At 43.6% G+C, this 25505-nt stretch overlaps 2 protein-coding genes across 2 annotated transcripts in view; both read left to right on the top strand.

The window, feature by feature from the left end:
* Positions 1 to 1079: 1079 nt before the first annotated feature.
* The window catches only part of LOC147622218 (small COPII coat GTPase SAR1A-like), a 56788-nt gene continuing 32362 nt past the window's right edge, over positions 1080 to 25505 (top strand). The window contains exon 1 of the mRNA XM_086823308.1: positions 1080 to 1381. Coding sequence (XP_086679434.1) covers positions 1253 to 1381 — 129 coding nt within the window. The 5' untranslated portion in view covers positions 1080 to 1252. The remainder of the gene's footprint in view (positions 1382 to 25505) is intronic.
* On the top strand, positions 7520 to 8569 carry LOC147622219 (uncharacterized). The gene is made up of 4 exons (XM_086823307.1): positions 7520 to 7625; positions 7726 to 8059; positions 8166 to 8316; positions 8440 to 8569. The coding sequence occupies exons 1-3, from the start codon at positions 7537 to 7539 to the stop codon at positions 8262 to 8264; spliced, it is 522 nt and encodes a 173-aa protein (XP_086679433.1). The 5' UTR covers positions 7520 to 7536; the 3' UTR covers positions 8265 to 8316; positions 8440 to 8569.

The raw sequence follows: 25505 nt of genomic DNA, 5'->3' as shown, positions 1-25505 counted from the left end.
CGCATTACATATGGATGCAAGTTTGTAGTAATAAGTTAACTTTTTGATTATATTGCTACACTTTACATATGGATGTAAGTTCGTAGTTATAAGTTAATTTTTATTTGTATTGATACACTTTACATATGAATGCAAGTTCCTTGTGTAATGGTTTAATTTCATATGCACATAGGTATTAATTGTTATTAATTAATGATACTATACTTTGTTTATTTTGCAAGTTGATGGTCACTTTCTATTTCTAGGTTCTACTTGAAATATCTTAGTGTTCATGAAAAACATTTTTCTTAATGATTTCTTTAACCAAAACTTTGTTTATTTTGCAAGCCGACTGTCACTTTTTAGGTTTTACTTGAAATATCCATGTAAGTAGGTAATACATAAGTGTTCATGAAAAACATTTTTCTCAATGATTCCTACAACTTGTAACTTCAAAACTTTTATTCCTTTGAAAAGTTTATCGATACTTAGTAACTAAAAGTCTTAAATTTTAATGTTTGTAGGTAAAAATGGGAATGTTGTAGGTCCATTATAAAAAAAACAACTTGTTGAAGCTAACAAAAAAGCCCAAGAAAAATTCCTTTGGAGCTGAATTTTGGTATTAACAATTTTCTTCAAAGACACCATCTAGAGCTCATTGTAGGTGTGGATCAATCATCTAAGGAGGAGGGGGAGAAGAAAAAATGGGCATGAGAGAGAGAGATCTGCTTCTTGTTATCTGAGAGATGGAACTATATATGTATATATATATATATAGAGAGAGAGAGAGAGAGAGAGAGAGAGAGAGAGAGAGAGAGAGAGAGAGAGAGAGAGAGAGAGAGAGAGAGAAGGAAATTTTTGTTTTTACTTCATTGGAAAGCTTTTGCTATTTTTAAACCAATGCTAGATGTTGCAGTCTCTCTCCAAGAATATTCTCTAGCTTTTATTCTATTAAACCACATGATAGAAATTTTTACACAAAAAAGCAACTTTTTGGTATGGCAAGGAAAAGGAGCCATTAGAAACACGTAGCATAAAATTAGTAGTTTACAATAAATTTTATGAAAAGAAATAGGCGATTATTGGTGTGGCCGCCCACACCAAGTAACGGCTAAAGTCTGAAAAGGTCATGCTCGACAGCTGCCATAGCTATGGTGGTAGCCGCCGACAATAACACCACCGCAACAAAGATCAAGTAATCTCCATCTCCATCTCCATCTCCATCTCCATCTCCATTCTGCAGATCTGCTGCGTTTTTCGATCCCTTGTAGCCATGTTTCTGTTCGACTGGTTCTACGGCATCCTCGCCTCGCTCGGGCTATGGCAAAAGGAGGCCAAAATTCTCTTCCTCGGCCTCGACAACGCCGGCAAAACGACTCTCCTCCACATGCTCAAGGACGCGGTAGGCCATTCTGCTCCTCTGTGTTTCCATTTCCATCAGAGTTCTAGTTTAGGACTTCCATGACTGCGTTTCTGTTTGGCCATTTTTCTGTAGGGTTTTCATCGATTTTGTTTTCTTAGGGTTTCTCGCTAGGGTTTTGGTTTCTGCATCTGTTCAGGCTCCTCCATCTGCATTTTTGTTAGGTTTCCAATTCTTCGATGACATGTTGATGTTTAATGGTTCCGATCTGTCTACCCTCGCATCAAGGCTTCTGCGTTCTAGGGTTTCCTGTAAGATCCGAGTGTTTCGTGATCTGATTACACACGTCTTTGGTGAAACTCATTTTTGGCCTTAGACCTAAGCTAAAATTGAGGCATGCCATGTTTCAGGCGGGCTAAATATTCTTGCTCAGATGAGATTATCATTACTTAATATAAAGTGCTGATGATTCTTGTATTTGAAGCAAAGAGCTCTTCAGCTGAACTTTCATTTTTCCCTTTTAGTTGGTCTCATCTCATGATTTTGTATTTAGATTTTCTCTCTTGGGAAACTACCTTATTTACGAAAGACATCGTGTCTATATGTATGTACGTCCATATGTGAGCATGTATGCACATACTTACAATCAAAGGAACGAATGAATGTTTGTATACATCACGAGGTGCTGATTGTATACATCGGAAGGTGCTGATCTCATACGTCGTGAGGTGCTGGCATTCACAACTTGTTAGTTCTCATGTGGCAATTGGTATTTGCATGCATGAAAGGTTTTTAATCATTGGAGCAATAAGATATTTCTTCTTTATCAGCTGCAACCAGCGGTAAATATGGTGATGCTTGCTTGCTGAAGTTTATCTGCTTTAATCTTTCCCCTTGCACCCACCGCCCTGCCCTCTCTTCGTAATTTGGAAGTAATCTTTCTAGAATTGAAACATTTTATTGCCAAGCAAAGACTCGATTTGGAGTTAGGACCAAGAAAGGGGTAGTCAATATATATATTTTAAAGAAATATGTGTTTACTTTATAATCTGATGACGTGATTCATGGCCCAACTGAACCATTCTTATTAATTGTTGGTTTCGAAGGTCATGATCTTGCCTTTTACATTGGTGGTGCTGATATTTTTTTTCCCAATTGGCCTTGGGGCCAAGATCCTCCTATAGTTATCATTTTTCACCGCCTGTAGGTGCCCCCCCATAGGCGCCTTTTTTATCGCCTGTAGTAGGCGGTGCTGCTGAGGAAGCACCTTGTGGGGTGACCTCTTAGTCCTAGTCAAACACCTTTACCACTTGAGTTGTCACCTCGCTGGTGTTATTTTTTTTGGTAAAGTAGAAATATAAAACCTTTGAATGTGTCACGTGTTGTCTTTTTATTCTAGTTAGTAGATGGTTTCCAATCATTGATACTAAATTTTTAGTGGATTGGTAATATTCAGTCGATCACCCACCTTTGAAGGATAGTTATCTGAATTTTTTGGAGGAATAGTTAACATGGTGGTTTATGACTTTTTGAGTTACCAATATGGACATATTAGTCTTTTTGCATAAGATATTCACTATTGGAGCAGTGATAGGATTGGTTTATGTTTGAACTTGTGAAAATATGGACATATCTTTATGCCCAAAAGAGAGTTGTGTACTTTGTATGTCTATATCAGGTGGATGGTATGGAAAATTCAAGAATTCAAACTTATATTTTATAGATGGCGCCACATGGTTTATGCTGATATTCTCCTGTTTAGAGTACCTAGAGCAATTTGCCAAGGGCCAACATGGTAATCAGCGTTTGTACCTCCAAGCTAAAAAAAAAAAAAGAATTGGGGGGGTTTGTTGCTTTGCCTTCTTATTGATGGAAAGTTACTTGAAAAGTTAAGAATTCAAACTTATATTTTAAAGATGGTAATATTCTCTCGTGTGGAGTTACCTAGAGCCCTTTACTAAGGGCCAACGTGGTAATCAGGGTTTGTGCCACCAAGACTTTTAAAAAATGAAATATAATTTGGGGGTTTGTGGGGGGGGGGTTTGCTTTTCTCCCTTGCTGGGGTAAGTTACATGCTTTGCTTGCGGCATTGGATGGATGTTTGGTTGATGGCTGTAAGTGTTTGCATGTGCCACACAAATAATAAAAAGGCTTCACAAGGAACACAACATAGCACAACATCGAAGACGTGGGTAAGTGTAATAACCAACTGGTGTGGAAAAGTAATGATTTGGATAAGATACGCTTGGCAAGTGGCCCCTTCTTTGATGAAGAAAGTGGAAATTCAACTATGTTTTGTTATGAAGAAGGTTGCTTAGAGGTTGGGCATGGGTTACATGGATGCGGGATGCAATAAAGTCTAGGTGAAACTGGGCCCCAAAATATTTAAAAAGAGTTTTGCATTCAGCAAGGTATATCAACTCTTGCATATCAAAAAATATGGACGATGGATTAAGTGGGTTTATACTTGTTTGGAGTGCAATTGCAAGCAATTAGTAGGGCATATGTGTTCTTGATAGGATGTCCGTAGAAATATCCAGGGGACGAAAAAGTAATCTCTTTGTTGTTTGACTAATGCTCGACTAGTGTCAACAATTGATTTTATGAATGTCAGGCAATCTTCAAGCGACACAAGTGATGTCTGCTTATGTTCCATGAAAAGATATGCAATGGCTGCTATTTGATCACGTAGTACTAGGTCATTTATTATGTGACACACCTACGAGTATATAGGACAAATCCAGACATAAGATTGCAATTGACAAGCATAGTTCGACACATAGTAGTTATGAAACGCGTTTCATACGGTATGAAATGTACGAAATGTTTTGCAAGTATGAAAATACCAGCCTAAGTTCTATCCACTTAATGTTGTAACTTGCATGTATGATGTATCATTGTATGATATTTGAATCATGATTTAAGCATGTTTTATAGCTTCTATGAGCTGTTGATTAGGACAACATAAATTTAATTGCATATATATACGATTTTTGGGACCAATATCTACTTCATCCTTGTATGAAATGTTTTCAAAAGGTATGAAACGTGCAAGTGGACGACAATAGTACTACTGGCCGAGTAAGAGCATTTGTCACGATTGTGACTTAATCTCTCTTCATTACTCTTAATTATCTTTAATTACTCTTAATCATTGAAAGGACACGAGTGAAGGGTCACAACCTGTCACATGGGTCATCACCAAAGGACACATCTCTTCAAAGGGACACATCTATTGAGCAAAGAACACATCTCTACGTCGAAAGGACATAACTATTCATTCAAGAGTCACACCCTTTCATCAAGGATGTGTCTCTTCATTTGTATCTCTTTAGGTTCTATTTAACAAGGCCTTGTGTCTCAATGCAAACAACACAGCTTTTCGCTCTTTGCCTCATGTTTACTCAAGTATTTAAGTATTAAGATGTTTGTGTCATGTTTAATTAAGCTAAAAGCTTAACAATGGTATTAGAGCAAACAAACTCCAGCTTGTAGGATGTCCACAGTCAAACCCTAACCCTAAACATCAAAAAACCCTAACCCTAATCCCAAAATCAGAAATCCTAAATCAGTAAATTAACCTTAGAATCAGATATAGCAAGAGTTGTATGGAAGAGCAACAGTCCAATGCAAAAGTTCAAAGAAAAACCAAAACAGTTTGTTACCTTTAGAAAAAAAAACAACCGCATCAGCACTCCTTTCTCCTTCGTCATGATGCTACCTTTCTCCTAGGCGCTTTGTGCATATATCTGACATGTGCGGTATTTAACCATGTAAGGTTTTCTTAGGCTTCACGACATCAAGATAGTTAAGTGTGATCAGTCCAGATATCTTGTTTTCATCATTTAAACAAAAATGTAAAATACAACACAAACAACAAACAGGACAATGTGGCACTTTAGTGTTCAAGAAAGCCACAATTCATCATCATATATCTGACATGTGCGGTATTTAACCATTTAAGTGATTCTTAGGCTTCACAACACCAAGATAGTCAAGTGTGATCAGTCCAGATATCTTGTTTTCATCATTTATACAAAAATGTAAAATACTACACAAACAACAACCAGGACAATGTGGCACTTTAATATTCAAGAAAGCCACAATTCATCATCATATGGGACTACGCACTTCACGTGTGCAAATAGGAATTTATGGTTTACATACAAACAAGGTAGGATCAAAACGTATGTACGGATCCAATCCGTACCGTACAGGGATCCGTACGTACAGATCGATCCGTACGCTTTTTTTGGGGGTGGGGTTTCGCCTGCGATAAACGTTTTATTTTTTTTGGGTTTCGCGTGCGATAGTCTGGACTCCGTACGACGTACACCTTCCGGTAAGGGCCTCCACAGTCGCACTCTCTCTCTCTCTTCGCTACTGTCGCCGCCGCCTTCCCTTCGCTTCGCCTCCTTCCCGGCTCCTCGCCATGTTCGCCATCTTCTGTGTTCGCCCCCCTTTCCCCACCCACCCTTGCTCAGGCCCCCAAGGCAGCAACATTACTCTCTCTCTCTCTCTCTCTCTCTCTCTCTCTCTCTCTCTCTCTCTCTCTCTCTCTCTCTCAGAGCCTTAGCCCACCATCTGTGGACCGTGCACTGAGCTGTCAGCCTCTCTCTCCTTCAAGTCTCTCTCTCTCTCTCTCTCTCTCGCTCTCTCTCTCTCTCTCTCTCTCTCTCTCCTCCTCTCCCTCTCCCTCTCAGCTGAGCTGCCAACTAAATATTATGCATTGCATGATTGCTGAATCCTGATTGAAATTGTATGGCATTGTGCATTGAATTTGTCAGGGCAATCATGCCGAAGCGATAGAACCCATACTGGAAGGAGCACACAAACGTCATTCGCATTGTGACTACTCCAGGGCAGGCGGGTAGTGGCACTCGATAATGGCAGTGCAAGTACTGCAATTTCACCCTCACGAGTACAATTACTCGTGTCATCAAGCACCTCACAGGCATTGGCACCACCAACAATTGTGCAGGGTGCAAGAGTGCCACAAGCATTGAGAGAGAGCATTGAGAGATCAATTAATTGCTGAAAATTTCCCTGCAATGGGGACAGCTGGAAGAGGAAGAGGCATGCAAGAGACACATGATGCGCTTCATGATGCTCTTCTTGGGGGCTTGGCCGGTCCATCCATGCAGGTTGATGAATCTCAGCCTGCCTCTTCTGAGTGGGCATCGTCTGCCAGAAAGAGGCGTTCTGTCATGCAAGATGAGGATGAGGGTGATACATATACGGAAAGGCAAACCACCTTGCCTTCTCGTGTGCATGCATAGTCTTGGGTCAAAGAAAGGCAAAAGGTGGTTGAGATGGAGATTGCTCGCACTCTCATAGAGTGCAATATCTCCTTTAATGTTTTGAGGACTGACCAATGGAAGAGGATGGTCAGAGCTATAGCCCAGGTTGGACACACGGAGTCATGGTCAGGGCTTGAGTACAAAAAGATACGCACCACGATGCTTGATGAGCAAAAGGCCTTGATAGACAAGGCATTGGTGCCAGTGAAAGCAGGTTGGCAACAATTTGGTTGCACTATCATTTCGGATGGCTGGAGTGACACACGGCGACGACACATCATCAATATTCTTGTCTCTTCATGTCTTGGTACGTATTTCTTACGTGCTGTGGATGCTGGGAAGGCAGGCGAACGCATCACTGCTGAGAGTATCTATGAGCATTTTTGCCAGGCAATTGTTGAGGTTGGTCCAGAGAATGTGGTGCAGGTTGTAACAGACAATGCTGCTAATTGCAAGGCAATGGGAGACATGGTGGAGGCGGAGTTTTCTCGCATTGTGTGGACTCCGTGTGCAGCCCATTGCCTTGATTTGCTTATGGAGGACATAAGCAAGCTGAGTTGGGTGCAACCCACAGTTTCTGGTGCCACGAAGATCACTACATTCTTCAGAAAGAAGCAGCAGGCATTGGCTATCTTTAGGAGCCACAGCAACCTAGATATGGTGCGGCCATCCAAGACAAGATTTGCCTATATGTATTTGGTGCTACACAGGCTTTTCAAATTGAGAGATCCACTATTACAGACAGTTGTGGATCCAAAGTGGAGAGATATGTATCATTCACAGATAGAGTCCACCAAATACATACAGAGACGGATACTGGATGAGACCCTCTAGACGGATGTGCAAACTCTCTTAGTGGCTTTGCAGCCAGTATTTGTACTTCTGCGAGTCACAGACATGGAGGGCTCCACTTTGGGCTTAGTATACCACCTCTTCATGCAGATGAAGAGTCATATTGCAGCCTGTACGTCCCTGACACAGAATTGGTAAGTAAAATCTTGATTCTTGATGGCCGATTACAGAATCTTGATTCTTGAGTCTTGACTTACTAATTGCTCTGCTTCTCTGTTTATTTTGCTCTTGCAGCCGAGATGATATATTGGCTATTGTGGATTATCGATGGGGGTATATGAGTCGCCCCATTCATGGGATGGCTGCATTCCTCCATCCTTTCTACAAGACGCCACTTCTCTTTCATGATAGGGAGCTGCTCACCTTACGAGATAGGTACATTAATAGTATGTATGATGTGGAGCAGCAATTGGAGATTGATGTGGAGCTCTGCAGCTGGGTCAACAACTTGGGACCCTCATTTGCTAGAGCTGTTGCTCTTAGACCAGAGGCCCTTACTTGGTGGCAAAACTATGGAAGACAGGGTCTTCCACAGCTTACAGATATAGCTCTGCGAGTGCTATCTCAGGTATGTATATCATGTATGTACTATGCCATATGAACTAGTCTTGTGAAGCTTGTTGGGAATTGCCGAGCTCACATGAATGAAGCACTTTTTTTGAATTGGAGTGCAGGATTGTTCAGTAGGTGCTTGTGAGCGCAACTGGAGCCATACATGCAAAGACACGCAATCGTTTGAGCACCTCTCAACTAGAGAGACTGGTCTATTGTAGGGCCAACATGAAGCTTGTACGAGCTTATCATGCTTTGGGCACCCCAAAATAGGTGAGTTTATTCTATTCATTCTCTTATGGGGATTGGCCTCCCATTTATATAGCTTTTATACTATAGTATACACACAGTTGAGTCGTTGACACTCCCCGTTTTCTTTGGTTTTACGTTGAATAGGTGGATCCAACACGTGTCAAGCTGGTCCCACATCCTACCACCATTGATGAGGCAGAGCAACGGTTGAGAGATGAGCAGGACGAGATTCTTTGCCTCCTGCATAGAGAGCTGGAGAGTGTAGACAGGCGGGTGACGAGATCGAGAGCCCGGGCTTATAAAATTCAGCTACATGAGGGACTTGCAGATGCAGAGAGTTCTGGTCGGAGAGGCGCCCGGAGAGGGAAGCTGCCTATTCAGACTTCTCGAGCACGTGCGAATGAGGCCGTTCGTCTCATTCACACTACCCAGCAGGATGATGCAGAGGCAGGGACTGGGACTGGGACATCTGAGGCAGCCCACCCACCTGTGCCCATGATGACAGGGCCTGAGTATGATGACGAGGGCAATGTCATCACGGAGGGTTATATGCTTGATTCTCCAGGGTCATCATCCTCATCGGATGATGAGTTTTGATTTGGATTACCTCAGTTTTGATTTGGTGTTGTATGGACATGGCACATTTTGTCATTATTCATAGATTGATTTTCAAATTTCATCATTTTTTGATGTGAATTGTGAGTTGTCCCGACTCACTTGTGACAATGTGACTTGTCTTAAGTAATAAGTATTAAGTATTAAGTACGATTAACTTATTAAGTATAATTGACGACTTGTGATTCTAATTTCTCACTTTTAAATTAGTAGGTTTTTGACCTTCTTGTGTCTCTATTTCGAAAGTTTTATTTGTCAATGTGGACATGGACTGAAATTTTATGTAGGTGGCTCATGGCTGAAATTTTTGAGATTTTATGTATTTTTACCAATGGTACGTATTTTTACGTACGTACCTTAAAATTTTTTTTTCCGTACCAAACAACGTACATTACGTACGGATCCGTACAGTACACAACGTTTGGAACCACCTTGCATACAAATGAAAACCCCTCTGCTTCCTCTTCATCGGCAACAACCAATCCCAGTGCTCTTGGTTCCAGTTGAACTTCCTCCTTATATGAGATGGTATATAACAGTCTCGCTGACTTGTAACTTTCCTTCTCTGATTCACATAATGTATGTGCTTCCCCTACTTGGTGATGGTTCTCACTAGGGCCCAAAGGCGTGAACAACCACAACCCCTGAATTCTCAATTTGCAGAGTCTTCATCTCACCCTACTATATGGAGGACCAAACCCACCACCCTGGCAATCGAGCTCCAACGGATTGGTAGCAGGCTTTGCACCAGATGCAACAACAGTTTCCACAATAACTTCAAGAGTCCATGGCCACATTGGCTTCTCAGATCCAACAGTTGCAGGCGGATCGCCATTCTCAATACTCATACCAGTTCTGTACTAGTAGTTGACATTATAGTATTAGTACTAGACAATGAAGACAACATTTTTGTCACGTGCATCTCGCACTTGGATGCCACGTAGACATATCTGTACAGAAGGTGCAGAACTTGGGATGGTAAACTGGTCCCATGTGAGCCCAGTCCGAGACGAGTCAGCCAGGGATCCATCGTAGTCGTTCATGGTCAGGTGTACATTGTCCTGCACATGAAATAGTGCCTGTCATGGCCCTGTGAAAATGGAACAGCACAAGTGTGGGCATGGTGGTTGCTGAATCAAAATATTGAATGATTCACATGAGGGGTGCTTGGACAGAGATAATGAGGTGTGGACATCCCTAGGTGTGAAGGGGGGAACTAGAACATTAGTATTTTAATGTTCTATGAATGGTTGCCCCTAGGGAACTTTAATTATTATTAAAGTTGGGGCCCTAGGACAAGTATGGGGAGGGGGCAACTCCACTTTTGGAGTGCATGCCTCTCTCTCCACTCTCTCTCTAGCTTTTGGAGAATCGTGCAAGTCTAGGCGTGGAGGAGAGGAGGAGCAACGTGGGGATTGCTGAATACTGTTCTGGCTGCTGTTTTTCTGCGCAAACCAGTCGTACAGTCCACGTGTGCAGCTCGTACAGCCTTGTACGACTGCAAGTACAGTACGGCTGTCTCTCTCTGCTGTGGGTTTCTCTGTTGGTACAGTCGGCGTTGACAAGCTGAGCAAGTTCAGGTTGAACTGTGGGTTCTGACAGAAGCCGTACAGCAGGTACAAACGTACGACTGCTGTCAGGTGGTTGTACTGTAGGTCCAGAACTGTACAGTAGGTACAGCCGGAGCAGGCGCATCAGTTTCCTCAGGCGACAGCAGAACTGTCCGTACAGTTCTGCATGGATAGATTCAGACACGTGTGCAGAGGCTGTACGGATTGGTGCAGTACAGATTTTCAGGTCTGTACAGTTGGGTACAACAGTGAAGTGGATGCAGAGAGGAAGATATAGACAGGTACACCCACACGTGTGAAGCAGAGTTGTTGAAACAAGTGTGCAAGTACAGATTGGTACAACTACTTCCTCCGGTGCAGATCCACGAGCTGATTTTGGTAAGCTTTGAATTTGTTCATCTATCTCTCTTTCTATTGCCTTATGTCTGTTGCAGATTTGAGCTATCTGGCCCCTTGTGAGAGGAGGGGTATGGAAGATTGAAAAGGGTGGAGACAGAGATTGAACAGTGAATGTATGTTTGTGCTGAGATGTTGGATCATGTGCATGAGATATGCCAGATGTATGCTCAAGGCTGCCCTGCTAAATGGTCTTGGCTGATCAGAGGGAGGCACAGTGTTGTTTTGAGACACAGATCTGTGTGTGTGAATCCTCTGTGCTAAGAGGTAATGTGGGCCGTCAGATTGGACATACATGTGTATTCTCTTGGCTGATTTTGTTGTACTTAGCCTTACATATTTTTGAAATTGAATAAAGAAATACCGCAAGGGGCGCCAAGCTTTGGGGCCAACAGGTGTCGCTTTATTTTCAGATTTGGGGCACTCTAGCTCCAATCTATTTTGTTTTCATATCTAGACTACAAGTGGACGGGTGACTACTAGTCTATCGCACTTTGGTTTCTACCAGAGGCCGGTTTCAAGGTTCCGTTCCCGGGACAATCATCAACTTTCTAAAGGGGGTGAGCTCGTGGTTGCCTCGAAGAAAGCCATTGCTGCAAAATTCAGCAACATGTCTGATACAGAGGATGAGTACTTTTATCATGAAGAGGAAGAGCAAGAGACCTCTCCTGAGAGAAATGCATCTGAGGATATTTTTGCAGGAGAACAGGCTGCAGAGGATGAGCATTATGAGGATGTAACACAGCCAGAAGATGTACTTGGTAAAGATGATGATGCTCGGTTTAAAGATCGTTTGGCTAGTGTTATGGATGTATTTATGCAGCTCACTCAAAGTGAGAAGTTTGCTGAATTTATGAGATCCCGTACAGAGCCCGAAAAGAAGAAGGTTCGTTCTAAGAGCCTTCCTCAAGGTCATAGTGGTGGGATCCAGCTTTTGGCCAGTTTCCGAACATGCAGCATGCTTATGGTGCAAACTCTCAGAGTTCCTTCTTTGGACAGCCATCCATTCCTCAGCAGAATATGCATCCAGGTTATTTTGGTGGTGGCTCTGTGTTTCAATCCACGACTGGGGGTTACCCTCAGGGAGGCATGGGTATGCTAGGGCCTTTTGGAGTAAATTTTCAGCCTGGAATGCAGGGGAATATGTATGGTGGTATGCAGTCCGGTATGCAAGGAAATATGTTTGGGAGCATGCAACCTGGAATGCAAGCAAATATGTATGGTGGCATGCAGCCAGGTATGCATAATGGAATGTTTGGAAACATGGCTGGAATGTATGGCATGCCAGGTGTGGGAATGGGTAATGTTGACCCAATGATGGGCATGAATGTTGGGGGCAGCAATCTTGCGAAGCCACTTCCATATGATAATCTAACGCCTATGGGAAAGGCGAAGGATTATAAGGAAGGGGGAGTTGCTGTGAAGTTTGATACATTCAGTGGGGCCAAAGATAAACTTAAAGCACTCACCTTTTTACAGTAATTTGATGCTGCTTTTTCTGGTGGGAATTACAGAGAGTCCTCTAAGGTGAGGAAAGCTGCCACTTTTCTCAAGGGCAATGCTTTGCAGTGGTGGTCTACTCTTCTTTTGCAGGGTATAGCACCCACTACTTGGGTACAATTTAAACAAGTTTTCTCTTCTGTATGGCTCACATCTACATTTGAGGTGGATGTTATGACTGCATGGCACAAGTTGGATGCTTCAAAATGTGACAATTTGGAAGATTATAACAAGAAGTTTTGGGAAGCTTTACTCCTAGTGACTTCTTACCGTGCAGTGCCTTTGTCTTAGCAGGTAGAGAAGTATTGTTGTGGGCTGCCCAAAGAGGTGCGAGATTATTGTATCAAGACTCGAGTAACGAACATGTCACAGATGATAGAAAATGCTATGACAGCTAATGCGTTACTCACTGGAGGTTCATCTAGGTTTAAAGGAAGTAAGAACTCGAGCAAGAAAGCTGAAAAATCTGGGCATGCTTCTCGTGATGCTAAAGGGTCTTCAGAGACGAAGTATAAGAAGTTGCCAATGCCCAAGAGAACTTCTGAGGAAAGACAGGCTTTGAGAGATGCTCGGAAATGTTTTTACTGCACTGAAGAAGGACATATGTCATTTAATTGTCCCAAAAGAAAGTCGCAAAAGGACTTTGACAATAAAGGAGAGCCCAAGTCAAAGAAACCAAAACCTTCTGCGGGGTTAGTTCTTGATCTTGTGGGGGAACAGCCAGGTGGTGAAGAGACAGAGTTGTGCAGGGCATGGGGCAAAGTGAGAGATCAGAATGCCTTGATATTCTTTGACACAGGTGCTAGAGTCAACTTCATTTCACCAGATTTGGCTGGCCGATTGGGGATTCGTGCAGAGGAGATGGGGCCGTTATATGAGGCTAATATGGCTTGTCCAGGGTATGCAGAACCCGTTACTCCTATCATTGGGAAGCTTCGGCTTCATTTGCAGGGTTATGTGGACAACGAAGAGTTTTTCATCATGCCACTTGACGGATGTGATGTTTTGTTGGGTATGCCATGGTGCCACAGAGTACATGCGGTGGTGGATACATGCAATAGGAAAATCACTCTGACTCATAGAGGGAAAGAACATGTACTGGATGTGAAACTTAAAGGGGAATCTGTTCTTATTGTATCTGCTTCGGTAATTTTATCAGTAATGAAAAAGCATCTTTCCGCGTACTTGATTTATGTAAAGGATGCACAAGATGATGAGTCTAAGTCTAATTTGTCTATGTTAGATAAGGACAGGACTGATTTCTTATGTGGGTTTCAAGATTGTTTTTTCGAGTCATTGCCAGGAGAACTTCCTCCTGAGAGGCCAGAAGATCATGCCATTGATCTAATTCCTGGTAGTACTCCACCGAATAGACCGCCGTACCGTGTTAGTGCAGCCCAATAGGAAGAGATTATGAGTCAGGTGCAGGAGCTTTTGAATAAAGGGTTGATACAGCCTAGCTCATCACCCTTTTGCTCACCTGTACTCTTAGTGCAAAAGAAGGATGGTTCTTGGCGCATGTGTATTGACTACAGGGCGCTGAACAAGAACACCATCAAGAATCGATTCCCCATACCGAGGATCGATGACATTTTGGACCGCTTACAGGGCTCCACAGTCTTTAGTCGCAGTGACTTAAAAGGCGGGTATCATCAGATACGTATTAGACCCGAGGATGTACATAAGACAGCATTCTGAACCACGTTTGGGTTGTATGAGTTCTTGGTTATGCCCTTTGGTTTGACAAATGCACCTGCCACATTTAACAGAATGATGGACAGGATTTTCAGGTCTCATAGAGCGTTTGTGGGCACATCCTTTGATGATATGATTGTGCATTCACAAACTGAGAAGAGCATAGAAGGCATTTGGTCATTGTGTTTGCAGAACTCAGGAACCATAGGCTGGTTGTTAATGGCAAAAAGAGTGAGTTCTTTTTGCAAGAGAGACATTTCTTGGGGCATATTGTGTCTAAGCATGGAGTCCGTATGGATCCAGCAAAGGTGGAAGCAATTCTTAATTGGCCAGCTTTGAGAACCGTGCATGATATACGCAGCTTTCTAGGATTGTGCTCCTATTACAGGCGGTACATATGGTACTTTGCTGAAATTGCTTCGCCTCTTCATGTCTTGACAAAGAAGGCAACTCCGTTTAGATGGGCTGATCGGGAAATTACAGCATTCAAAAAGCTCAAAGAAAAGCTTACTTCGGATCCAGTATTGGTGTTACCGGACCTCCGAAAGGCTTTTGTTGTCCAGTGTGATGCATGCGGAAGTAGCATTGGTACAGTTCTCATGCAAGAGGGACATGTGATAGCCTATGAGAGTAGAATATTGCAAGATGCCGAGAAGCATTTACAGGTTTATGAGAAAGAGATGTTGGCTGTAATGCACGCTCTTTCTACATGGAAACACTACTTGCTTGGGGCTGATTTCACTGTGCAGACAGATCATCAGACCTTGCGTTATTTCCTTACGTAGACTAAGGTTTTAGAGAAGCATATGCGTTGGGTAAACTTTTTGTCTATGTTTCACTTCCAGATTGTGCATGTAGAAGGCAAAAAGAATGTAGTGGCAGATGCTTCGTCACGCAAGCCACAGGTCTCCGCAGTTTCACTTGCTTATCATCACGAGCTTGATGAAATGAAAGAGTAGTATGCCCATGATGAGGACTTTGAAAAGTTGTATGATCAGATGTTTGAGGGTCAGCGGCATGAGCACTACAGTCTCAGAGATGGATTTTTATTGATGCATGGCAGACTGTGTGTTACCAGGCCATTGCGCCTCAAGGTTATGATTGAAAGTCATGCTCCACCGTATGTAGGTCATAGAGGTATTGACGCCACGGTAAAAGCAGTGGAGACTTTCTTTTATTGGCCAACCTTGAGAAGAGATGTTGATGCCTTTGTGCGGCAATGCATCGTATGTCAGAAGGTAAAGTTTGACCGTCAGAAGACACCAGGGTTATTACAGCCTTTACCTATTCCAGATAGACCTTGGGATGGATTTTATATTTGATCTTCCACGGACACAAAGGGGCGATGATGGCATTTGGACTATCATATGCAGGTTCAGTAAGCAGGCTCATTTCATTCCCGTGCGTAAGACGATCAAAGTGGATCATATGGTGAAGTTGTTCATGGCGAACATCTTCAAGTATCATGGCTTGCCTACGTCTATCATTAGTGACCGTGATCCAGGAATGACAAGTTTGTTCTGGAGAGGGTTGTTTAACAACATGGGTACAACTCTCACGTTTTCATCGTCATTTCATCCACAAACAGATGGTCAGTCAGAAGAGGCTAACTCTACAGTGTTGGATCTTCTAAAGTGTTATGTGTCAGAGCACAAGCAACAATGGGAAAAGTATCTTCCTTTGGTGGAGTTTGCATATAACAACACTGTTCATACCTCAACAGGCAAGGCGCCTTTTGAGATTGTGGAAGGAGGGAAGAAGGTACCGCCCATTTTGCATACAAAGGATAAGATCTTTGAGGCTGATCAGTATGTGGAGAGTATGGATGAAGCTTATAGGAGAGTTAAGTTGGCACTCCAGAAAACTCAGCACAAGCAAAAGAAAGCCGCAGACCGTCACAGACGTGATTTAGAGTTTGCATTGGGTGATTGGGTTCTTTTGCGCTTTGCCCACAAGCCGTCTTGTATCTAAACGTAGGTAGGAGAGCTCGGGCTATGCCACATTACTCCACCTCAAGGTGCTTCCATATAGAGGCAAAGAATTCGGGACACCCAAGCATACCTTGAGGGCACCATGTGAGGCCGGTTAGAAATCCCAAGAATCCCACGCCTCACATACACCCCTCTTTTAAAGAGATTGAAGTCTCTTTCAAGCCATTATTCTGGCTGCAGATCGTCCCTAACGGGCGCGATGTTGTAAAATTGCAGAACCAATGGACATGCCATTTGAATCAGGCAACCATGTGCAATCTGTCATGGGGCGGTGGTTCCACTTAACATAGATTTCCAGTGTGCCCCGTCTCAACCGCGATTTCAATATGAGCTCTGGCTCGAAAAGCATAGCGGCAGGGGTAGCACCATGAGTAAGCATTGACACATGACGGCCAAAACAGGCATTGGGGTAGAAACTCTTGAGTAGAGTGATACGAAATGCATTATGTATGTGCACACTTGCAGGCAGATCTATCTTGTAGGTAACTCCATTGTAAGATTTAAGGACTTTGTACGGGCCATAGAAGCGATGGTTGAACATCGGCGTGAGATTTGCAGGCAATGCAATGTTTTGGGCACTAACAAGGTGTCACAAACCCCTATATTCTAGGGACATGGAGATGCGTGTCAGGCCTAGAAACATGCGGATGCATGTATGTATTATACCTGGGCATGTGTATGGATCATATGAGTGGATGCATATGAGTCAAGGACATGGCAGGACATTTGTGGACTTTCGGGCGGTGCCCGTGTGGATTCCGGCCATGCACACATGGTGTGTTATGATGGCAGGCGGAATATTTTCAAGTACAAGAATGATGATAGGTGGTTCTCCAAACTACATGTGCACAATGCATAAATGATGCATGCCATAACTTTATTTTACTTTGTGTGACATTGTCTTGCTGCCTGGACAATGCTTGTTATTTTGGCTTGTGAAGCCCGAGGGACCGAGGACGCCGGGCACCTTGTGGACACGTGTGTGCACTCCTGTTTGGGCCTAAAACTGTGGGCTTATGGGTTTTGCAGGTGGTAAGTGCGTCCACACTCAATTTACAGCTTATTTCATTTACTACTAAAGTTTATTGGTTTGCAGGTCCACACTCATTAATAAGTGGCCGGACAACTTATAATGCGTTCGCATTTGGTTGGACCAAAATTAATGAAGTCCGGACAGCTTATGGCCATTTTCCATTTGGTTGGACCTAAACTTATACAAACAGGACAAATGGAGCACTATGGACTGGACACCTACCTGGACACCTTATGGGGACACATGTCAGCCAGTATGTGTACCCACCAGGCCCCTTAGGTGGCACTGGAAAAAGGCGCCTCCCTCAAGAGGCCTTTTGGGCTGTTTTATTCATGATTCAACACATTGGAGAGCTGGTTGGAGCTTTGGGAGTTACTACAGGGCTGGTTGCTTGCTTCCCGGACTCACACAAGCTTGGACAACGATCCCCACACTCTTCTAAAGGGCTGGTTGGTAAATTTCAAACCTGCAATTTTTGGTTATTGCGAGTTTTGGGCTGGTTACAGGTGTCCAAAGTCAACTTGGACAGTACAGGACAGCTCTAGGGACCTCCACAGGGTTGTAGGACCCCTTACAGGTGGATTTCTCGCGATAGAAAGTTGTTGTTTTGGACTGGTTATTGCACAAAACAGGCCGGACAGCAATGGAATATGTGAGCATGGACGTGTCTCAAGGATTCCTGGTGTAACAGGTGCTTAGGGCAAGCATTGGGAACACTTGCTCGCGGAGAACACAGGTTTCTGGATCAGTTTCTCGCGTGGAAACAGGGCCTAAAGATCCATTTACATCTTGTGCAGGGCGGAGTACCTGTGAGGATTGTGATACTCTTGTGCAGGGCGGATGTACCTGTGAAGAGACTTGTGCAGGGCGGGTGTACCTGTGTGTAGGGCGGATGTACCTATTGATTCTCTTGTTTGAAATGTATTCATTCATGATGTATTTGGAAGAATCAGGTGCAGGCTGGTGGTGAATCCCCAGGCACCCGGAATCTTGTACTTTGCAGACTCTTTTGGTAATATAAAGGGGGGGGGGTCAGCCTATCATCGGCCCCTTTATGTGGTGTATTGTCATTTTCAGCTTTGTGGTTGTAATGCTCAAGTGTTAAGTGCTCAGAATCTTGTTCACATTTATACGATTCCAATACACGCGTCCGCCTCCCGTTACATTGGTATCAGAGCTCAGTTTTTTCCCTCGTTGGAAAACGGTCTGAGGCTTGGAATCATAAGTGGTGACCTGATTTGAGTGTCATGGACAGCCACATTTCTGACAGTGTGGAGAATACACAGGATCGTGAATTTCATGGTACAAAGGATGCAAGAGATGCTGCAGGCAATGATGTCTATGGAGATGCAGGTACTCATGACACTATGCATTCTGATTTGGAATCTTTGAGGCGTCAAGTGCGACTCTATAGGGCTGAAACCGAAGAGCTTAGGTCATTGAAAAATGACCCAGATGTACAAAGGGTGTTGGCTGCGAAGGCAAAGGCTTCGGTCCATGAAGTCACTTTTGAAGCAATTGCAAAGGAAATGGATGTTGAGAAACCCCGAGACCTTGCACTTGCATACCTAATGGTTAAGGGTGATGTATATACCGAAGCAGATGGTAGTTTGGCTTTCAAGAAGCCACCCCTCATGGCTGCCCGTGGTGATGCACATGATGCACAACAAGCAGAAAGAGCACAGCAAGTGCCAAATGCTGAAAGGACAAGAGTCCCTGGTGCTGGGCTTGATGCAGGTCAAGAGAAGAGTAAGGATGAGGGATCCTCTACTCATTCCCGCTTTGCTCCAAGAAGACATATCAGTTCTCGTGTTGAGCTTTCCACTCATTTGGAGAGTGTGGCTCAAGAGAGAACGAAGAGGGATCGTGAATCTTCATCGCGGCATCATCATCATGCAGATGAACAGGATGTACATAGGGATGCATATAGAAGGAAGAAGCCTCGAGAGTTCAAGTCCGGTGACAAGGATGTAAAGTTTGAAAACTTTCAGGGACGGATAGACTCTACCAAAGCACTTGCTTTCATTAGACAGTTTGAGATAGCTTTTTGCAATGAAGACTTTTTGGAAAAGTCTATGCTCAGGCATGTGGGAATGCATCTCAAGGATACGGCAAGTGATTGGTGGCTTGCAAAAATACTTGATGGGTGCTGCCCCAACTTGGTCTTCTTTCAAACTTCAGTTTTATGATCAATTCTTACCACCAAACTTTGCAAAGGATGTACGCAAGGAGTGGGATTGGCTGTCCCAAGATGAGGGAGAGTCCGTTGCTTCACACATAGCAAAGTTTTGGAAAGTCCTTCTCAAGGTTACTCCCTTCATGAAGATTGGAGAGGACGAGAAGAAGAGAAAGTTTGAATCGGGGCTCCATCACATCATCCAACAAAGCTTGGGAGTGTACCCAAATAAGACCATACAAGAGCTTATACACTCGGCCATGATTGCGGAGAACTTGCACATAAAAGCACCCACAAATAAGCCATTTGCAGGTCAAAACAAGAGCAAATTCAGGGTTGGTTATGACCAGAAAAAGGGTGGACAGCCACCTAAGAATGCTCCCAAAGATGGCCGAGATGCAAAGGATGACTCCGAAAAGAAGCCGGGGGGTAAACGCCACAATTTTGGGCTCTCAAAACAGCAATTGGAAGAGTACAGGATGGCTGGAAAATGCTTTAAGTGTGGCAGTAAAGATCATATATATCCTAAATGCCCACAGAATCCTAAGAATGCTGAGCCTAATGTGGAAAAGCCTCTTGTGAATGTTGTACCCGATGTGCAGGGTAATACAGGGTATGAGCCCAAGAGTAGAGTCATATGCAAGGCTTGGGGCAAATTGAAGGATCAACCCGCTTTGTTTCTTTTTGATGATGCTTCCACAGATAACTTTATATCCGTACAGATGGCTGCCGCCATAGGTCTCAATGTGGAAGACATGGGAATGCAAATGAATGCAGATGCCGCCTTTGAGGGCAAACAGGTTGATGTAACTCCGGTCATTGGTAAACTCCATGTACAAATACAGGACTACCTCGACCATGAGAGCTTTTTAGTGGCTCCTCTTACAGGTTGTGATGTTTTGTTGGGGATGCCTTGGCATCACCGTTTAGAGCCTATTAAGGCTTACAAAGAGAAGAAAATCAGCTTTATACAGAGGTCGTGAGCACTCTATAGATGCTGGTACTATTGGAAGTACCATACCTCTTGTAAGCCATGTACAAATTAATAAGGCAATAAAGAAATTAGCTTGTTCTTACTTGGTTTTTGTACGTGATACCATTGAACATTCTAGTGTTGATGTTAGTACATTAGATCAAGACAAGCTTAACTTTTTGAATGAGTTCAAAGATTGTTTTGCGAATGCTTTGCCAGCAAGGTTGCCACCAGAGAGGCTGGAAGATCATTGCATAGATCTAATTCCCGGTAGCTCTCTACCTAATAGGCCACCATACAGGGTGAGTGCTAGTCAACAAGAAGAGATTATGGCACAGGTGAACGAACTTTTGGAAAAGGGTTTGAGTCGGCCTAGTTCCTCGCCATATTGCTCGCCGGTACTTCTTGTTCAAAAGAAGGATGGTACTTACAGGATGTGTGTTGATTACCGTGCCCTCAATAAGATAACCATCAAGAATCGGTTTCCCATTCCGCGCATTGATGATATCTTGGACAAGCTTGAAGGTTCGGCATGTTTCAGTCGAATAGACCTCAAGAGTGGGTATCATGAAGTGAGAGTGGCACCTCAAGATGTACACAAGACTGCATTCAGGACAGCCTTTGGTCTTTATGAGTTTTTGGTGGTGCCTTTTGGCCTTACAAATGCACCCGCTACCTTCAACAGGATGATGGACAGGGTGTTCAGAAAGCATAGAAAGTTCACGGGTATATTCTTTGATGACATTATTGTATTCTCAAAGAATGAAGCCCAACATCGTGAGCACCTGACTATTGTGTTTAAAGAACTTAAGGAAAAATCAGCTCTACATAAATGCAAAAAAGAGTGAATTCTTTCTCCGAGAGATTCACTATCTTGGTCACATTGTATCAAAGGATGGTGTGCGCATGGATCCCGCAAAGATACAAGCCATGCAAGAATGGCCAGAGCTGAAATCAGTCCATGAAGTGAGGAGCTTCCTTGGTTTATGTGCTTACTACAGGAGGTTCGTCAAGCATTTTGCTTTCATTGCCGCTCCGTTACATGAGTTAACGAAGAAGAAAGCAATCTTTAAATGGACACAAGAAGAGAGAGATGCCTTTCAAAAGTTGAAGAGTGCAATCATCTCGGGACCGGTACTCATTATTCCGGATTTGCACAAACCTTTTGTGGTGGAATGTGATGCATGTGGGGACTGCATAGGGGCTGTTTTGAACCAAGAAGGACATGCCATTGCCTATGAGAGCGGACGCTTGCAACATGCAGAGCTTCACTTATAGGTTTATGAGAAGGAGTTGTTGGCTGTAATTCACACCCTTACTATTTGGAAACACTATCTTTTAGGGGCTGATTTTATGGTCAAAACTGATCATCAAAGTTTGAGATACTTTTTGACTCAAAGTAAACTCTCAGAGAAGTATATGAGATGGGCAAATTTCCTCTCAATGCTTCATTTTCAGATTTTACACACTCCGGGAAAAAAGAATGTGGTGGCAGATGCCTTATCTAGACGACCACAGGTTCATGCTATTACAGTTGCATACCATGAGGACTTATCGGATATGCGTAATACTTATCATATGGATGAGGATTTTGCACATGTATGGGCTGATTTGCAAGAGGGTATTGCTGCCCCATCTTATGTTATAAGAGATGGATATCTCATGATGCAAAATCGTATGTGTGTGGTAAAGAACCTTCGCCATTAGGTTATGGATGAGTGCCATGGTCCTCCATATGCAGGTCATAGAGGCATTTTGGCCACAGCACAAGCTTTGGAGAGGTATTTCTTTTGGCCACATATTCGCAAGGATATTGAAGCATATGTACGTGAATGTATGGTATGTCAAAAGGTCAAGTTTGACCGACATAAAGCACCTGGATTGCTTCAGCCTTTGCCTATACCAAATGAACCATGGGAAAGCATTGCTATGGATTTCATTATGGATTTGCCAAGGACGCCACAGGGAAATGATGCTATTTGGACCATCATTGACAGGTTTAGCAAGCAGGCACATTTCATTCCCGTGCGCAAGACAATAAAGCCAGATCATATGGCTAGGATGTTTTTGGCACAGATATTCAAACACCATGGCATGCCTAAATCTATTGTTGGGGGATAGAGATCCTAGAACCACAAGCTTATTTTGGCGCGCATTGTTTGACAATATGGGTACAAAGCTGAACTTCTCATCAGCTTACCATCCACAGACAGATGGGCAAAGTGAAATAGCAAATTCAGCCGTCCTCGAATTTATGTATCCGATCGCAAATCGGATTGGGAGAAGTATTTACCACTTGTGGAGTTTGCCTACAACAATACGGTTCATACTTCTACGGGCAAGGCGCCCTTTGAGATTATCTATGGCAAGGTGGTACTACCACCCATCCTTCGTACAAAGTGAGATTTTTGCAGCAAATGAGTATGTCAGAGACTTGGATACTGCATTTGCACAGGTACGGACAGCCATAGAGAGGTCTCAAACCAAGATTAAAAAGGCAGCTGACAAGCATAGAAGGGATGTACAATTCAAACAAGGTGATTGGATCTTGCTGAAATTTGAAAAGGCACGCCTTCGGAAGAGGCCAGGGAAAGAGGGAAAGTACCCTAAACTTTCCAACAGGTACTATGGACCTTTTCAGATCTTGGAGAAGATCAATGATGTTGCATTTCGGCTTATACTTCCAGATCATTGGAACATGCATAAAACTTTTCATGTGAGCCTATTGAGGCCTTATGTGGGACCGACACCGTTTGAGCCGGTTTTGGAAGACCCACCCGAGGTGGATGAGCTGGAAGAGATTCTTCAACTTGAACAGATTGTTTTTCACAAGGAACGAAAGCTTGCGGGAGGCAAACTTGTTCGTAGGTACCTTGTGAAGTTCAAGAATTATTCAGCTTTGGATGCGAAATGGATGGATGAGGCCTACTTCGAGGATTACCCAGATCTTTTCAAGGCCTATCTGGAGGCTTTTCAGTTGCGGTCAACTGATTAGAAGCCGTGGGGATGTCACAAACCCCTATATTCTAGGGACATGCGGATGCGTGTCAGGCCTAGAAACATGCGGATGCATGTATGTATTATACCTGGGCATGTGTATGGATCATATGAGTGGATGCATATGAGTCCAAGGACATGGCAGGACATTTATGGACTTTCGGGCGGTGCCCGTGTGGATTCCGGCCATGCACACATGGTGTGTTATGATGGCAGGCGGAATATTTTCAAGTACAAGAATGATGATAGGTGGTTCTCCAAGTTTACATGTGCACAATGCATAAATGATGCATGCCATAACTTTATTTTACTTTGTGTGACATTGTCTTGTTGCCTGGACAATGCTTGTTATTTTGGCTTGTGAAGCCCGAGGGACCGGGGACGCCCGGGCACCTTGTGGACACGTGTGTGCACTCCTGTTTGGGCCTAAAACTGTGGGCTTATGGGTTTTGCAGGTGGCAACTGCGTCCACACTCAATTTACAGCTTATTTCATTTACTACTAAAGTTTATTGGTTTGCAGGTCCACACTCATTAATAAGTGGCCGGACAACTTATAATGCGTTTGCATTTGGGTGGACCAAAATTAATGAAGTCCGGACAGCTTATGGCCATTTCCCATTTGGTTGGACCTAAACTTATACAAACAGGACAAATGGAGCACTATGGGCTGGACACCTACCTGGACACCTTATGGGGACACATGTCAGCCAGTATGTGTACCCACCAGGCCCCTTAGGTGGCACTGGAAAAAGGCGCCTCCCTCAAGAGGCCTTTTGGGCTGTTTTATTCATGATTCAACATATTGGAGAGCTGGTTGGAGCTTTGGGAGTTGCTACAGGGCTGGTTGCTTGCTTCCCGGACTCACACAAGCTTGGACAACGATCCCCACACTCTTCTAAAGGGCTGGTTGGTAAATTTCAGACCTGCAATTTCTGGTTATTGCGAGTTTTGGGCTGGTTACAGGTGTCCAAAGTCAACTTGGACAGTACAGGACAGCTCTAGGGACCTCCACAGGGCTGTAGGACCCCTTACAGGTGGATTTCGTGATAGAAAGTTGCTGTTTTGGACTGGTTATTGCACAAAACAGGCCGGACAGCAATGGAATATGTGAGCATGGATGTGTCTCAAGGATTCCTGGTGTAACAGGTGCTTAGGGCAAGCATCGGGGACACTTGCTCGCGGAGAACACAGGTTTTTGGATCAGTTTCTCGCGTGGAAACAGGGCCTAAAGATCCATTTACATCTTGTGCAGGGCGGAGTACCTGTGAGGATTGTGATACTCTTGTGCAGGGCGGATGTACTTGTGAAGAGGCTTGTGCAGGGCGGATGTACCTGTGTGTAGGGCGGATGTACCTACAGATTCTCTTGTTTGAAATGTATTCATTCATGATGTATTTGGAAGAATCAGGTGCAGGCTGGTGGGGAATCCCCAGGCATCCGTAATCTTGTACTTTGCAGACTCTTTTGGTAATATAACCTAGGGGGGGGGTCAGCCTATCATCGGCCCCTTTATGTGGTGTACAGTTATTTTCAGCTTTGTGGTTGTAATGCTCAAGTGTTAAGTGCTCAGAATCTTGTTCACATTTATACGATTCCAATACACGCGTCCGCCTCCCGTTACACAAGGACCAAGTCTCCCATGAAACTCATCATCACGTCTCTTTTTGTTTGTATGCTTTACATATTTGACTTTGCTCTTTTCCAGATTTTGCTGTGTAACCCGCATTCTTTTCTGTCACTTTTGAAAGGAATCCTTTGCATCTGCATCTTCGGCATGCACATCTCTCGTAGCAATTGCTCCAGGCATAATGACCTCTTTTTTGGTGGCCAACTAAAACGGCGTATACGTGGTAGCATTGTGCACTGAATTGTTATAATGAAATTTCAAGATTTCGAAGTAATTCACCCAATCCTTCTGATCAGCACGAACATAACTGCGAATATAGTCTTCTATTCCCTGATTGATTCTCTGAGTCTGACCGTCGACTTGCTGGTAATATGCTGAGGACATGCGCAACTGAGTATCCATTACCAATAGCCATTGTGTCAGACAAAGAGCAGATTCATGAGTAACATGTGGAGAGAATTGTTCAAGTTAATGGATACTCAGTTGCGCACGTCCTTAGCATATCATGTGTCAGACAGAGACAGCAGATTCATGAGTAACATATGGAGAGAATTGTTCAAGTTAATAGATACTCAGTTGGGCATGTCCTCAGCATATCATGTTCAAATTGATAGTCAGACTGAGAGAATCAATC

Source organism: Cibotium barometz, chromosome 29 (genome assembly GCF_041138505.1).
Source record: "Cibotium barometz isolate CiBa-2024 chromosome 29, ASM4113850v1, whole genome shotgun sequence".
In the NCBI taxonomy this organism is placed as follows: domain Eukaryota; kingdom Viridiplantae; phylum Streptophyta; class Polypodiopsida; order Cyatheales; family Cibotiaceae; genus Cibotium; species Cibotium barometz.
Note: the sequence above shows the minus strand (reverse complement) of the source record. Positions and strands in the feature narration are given on the sequence as shown.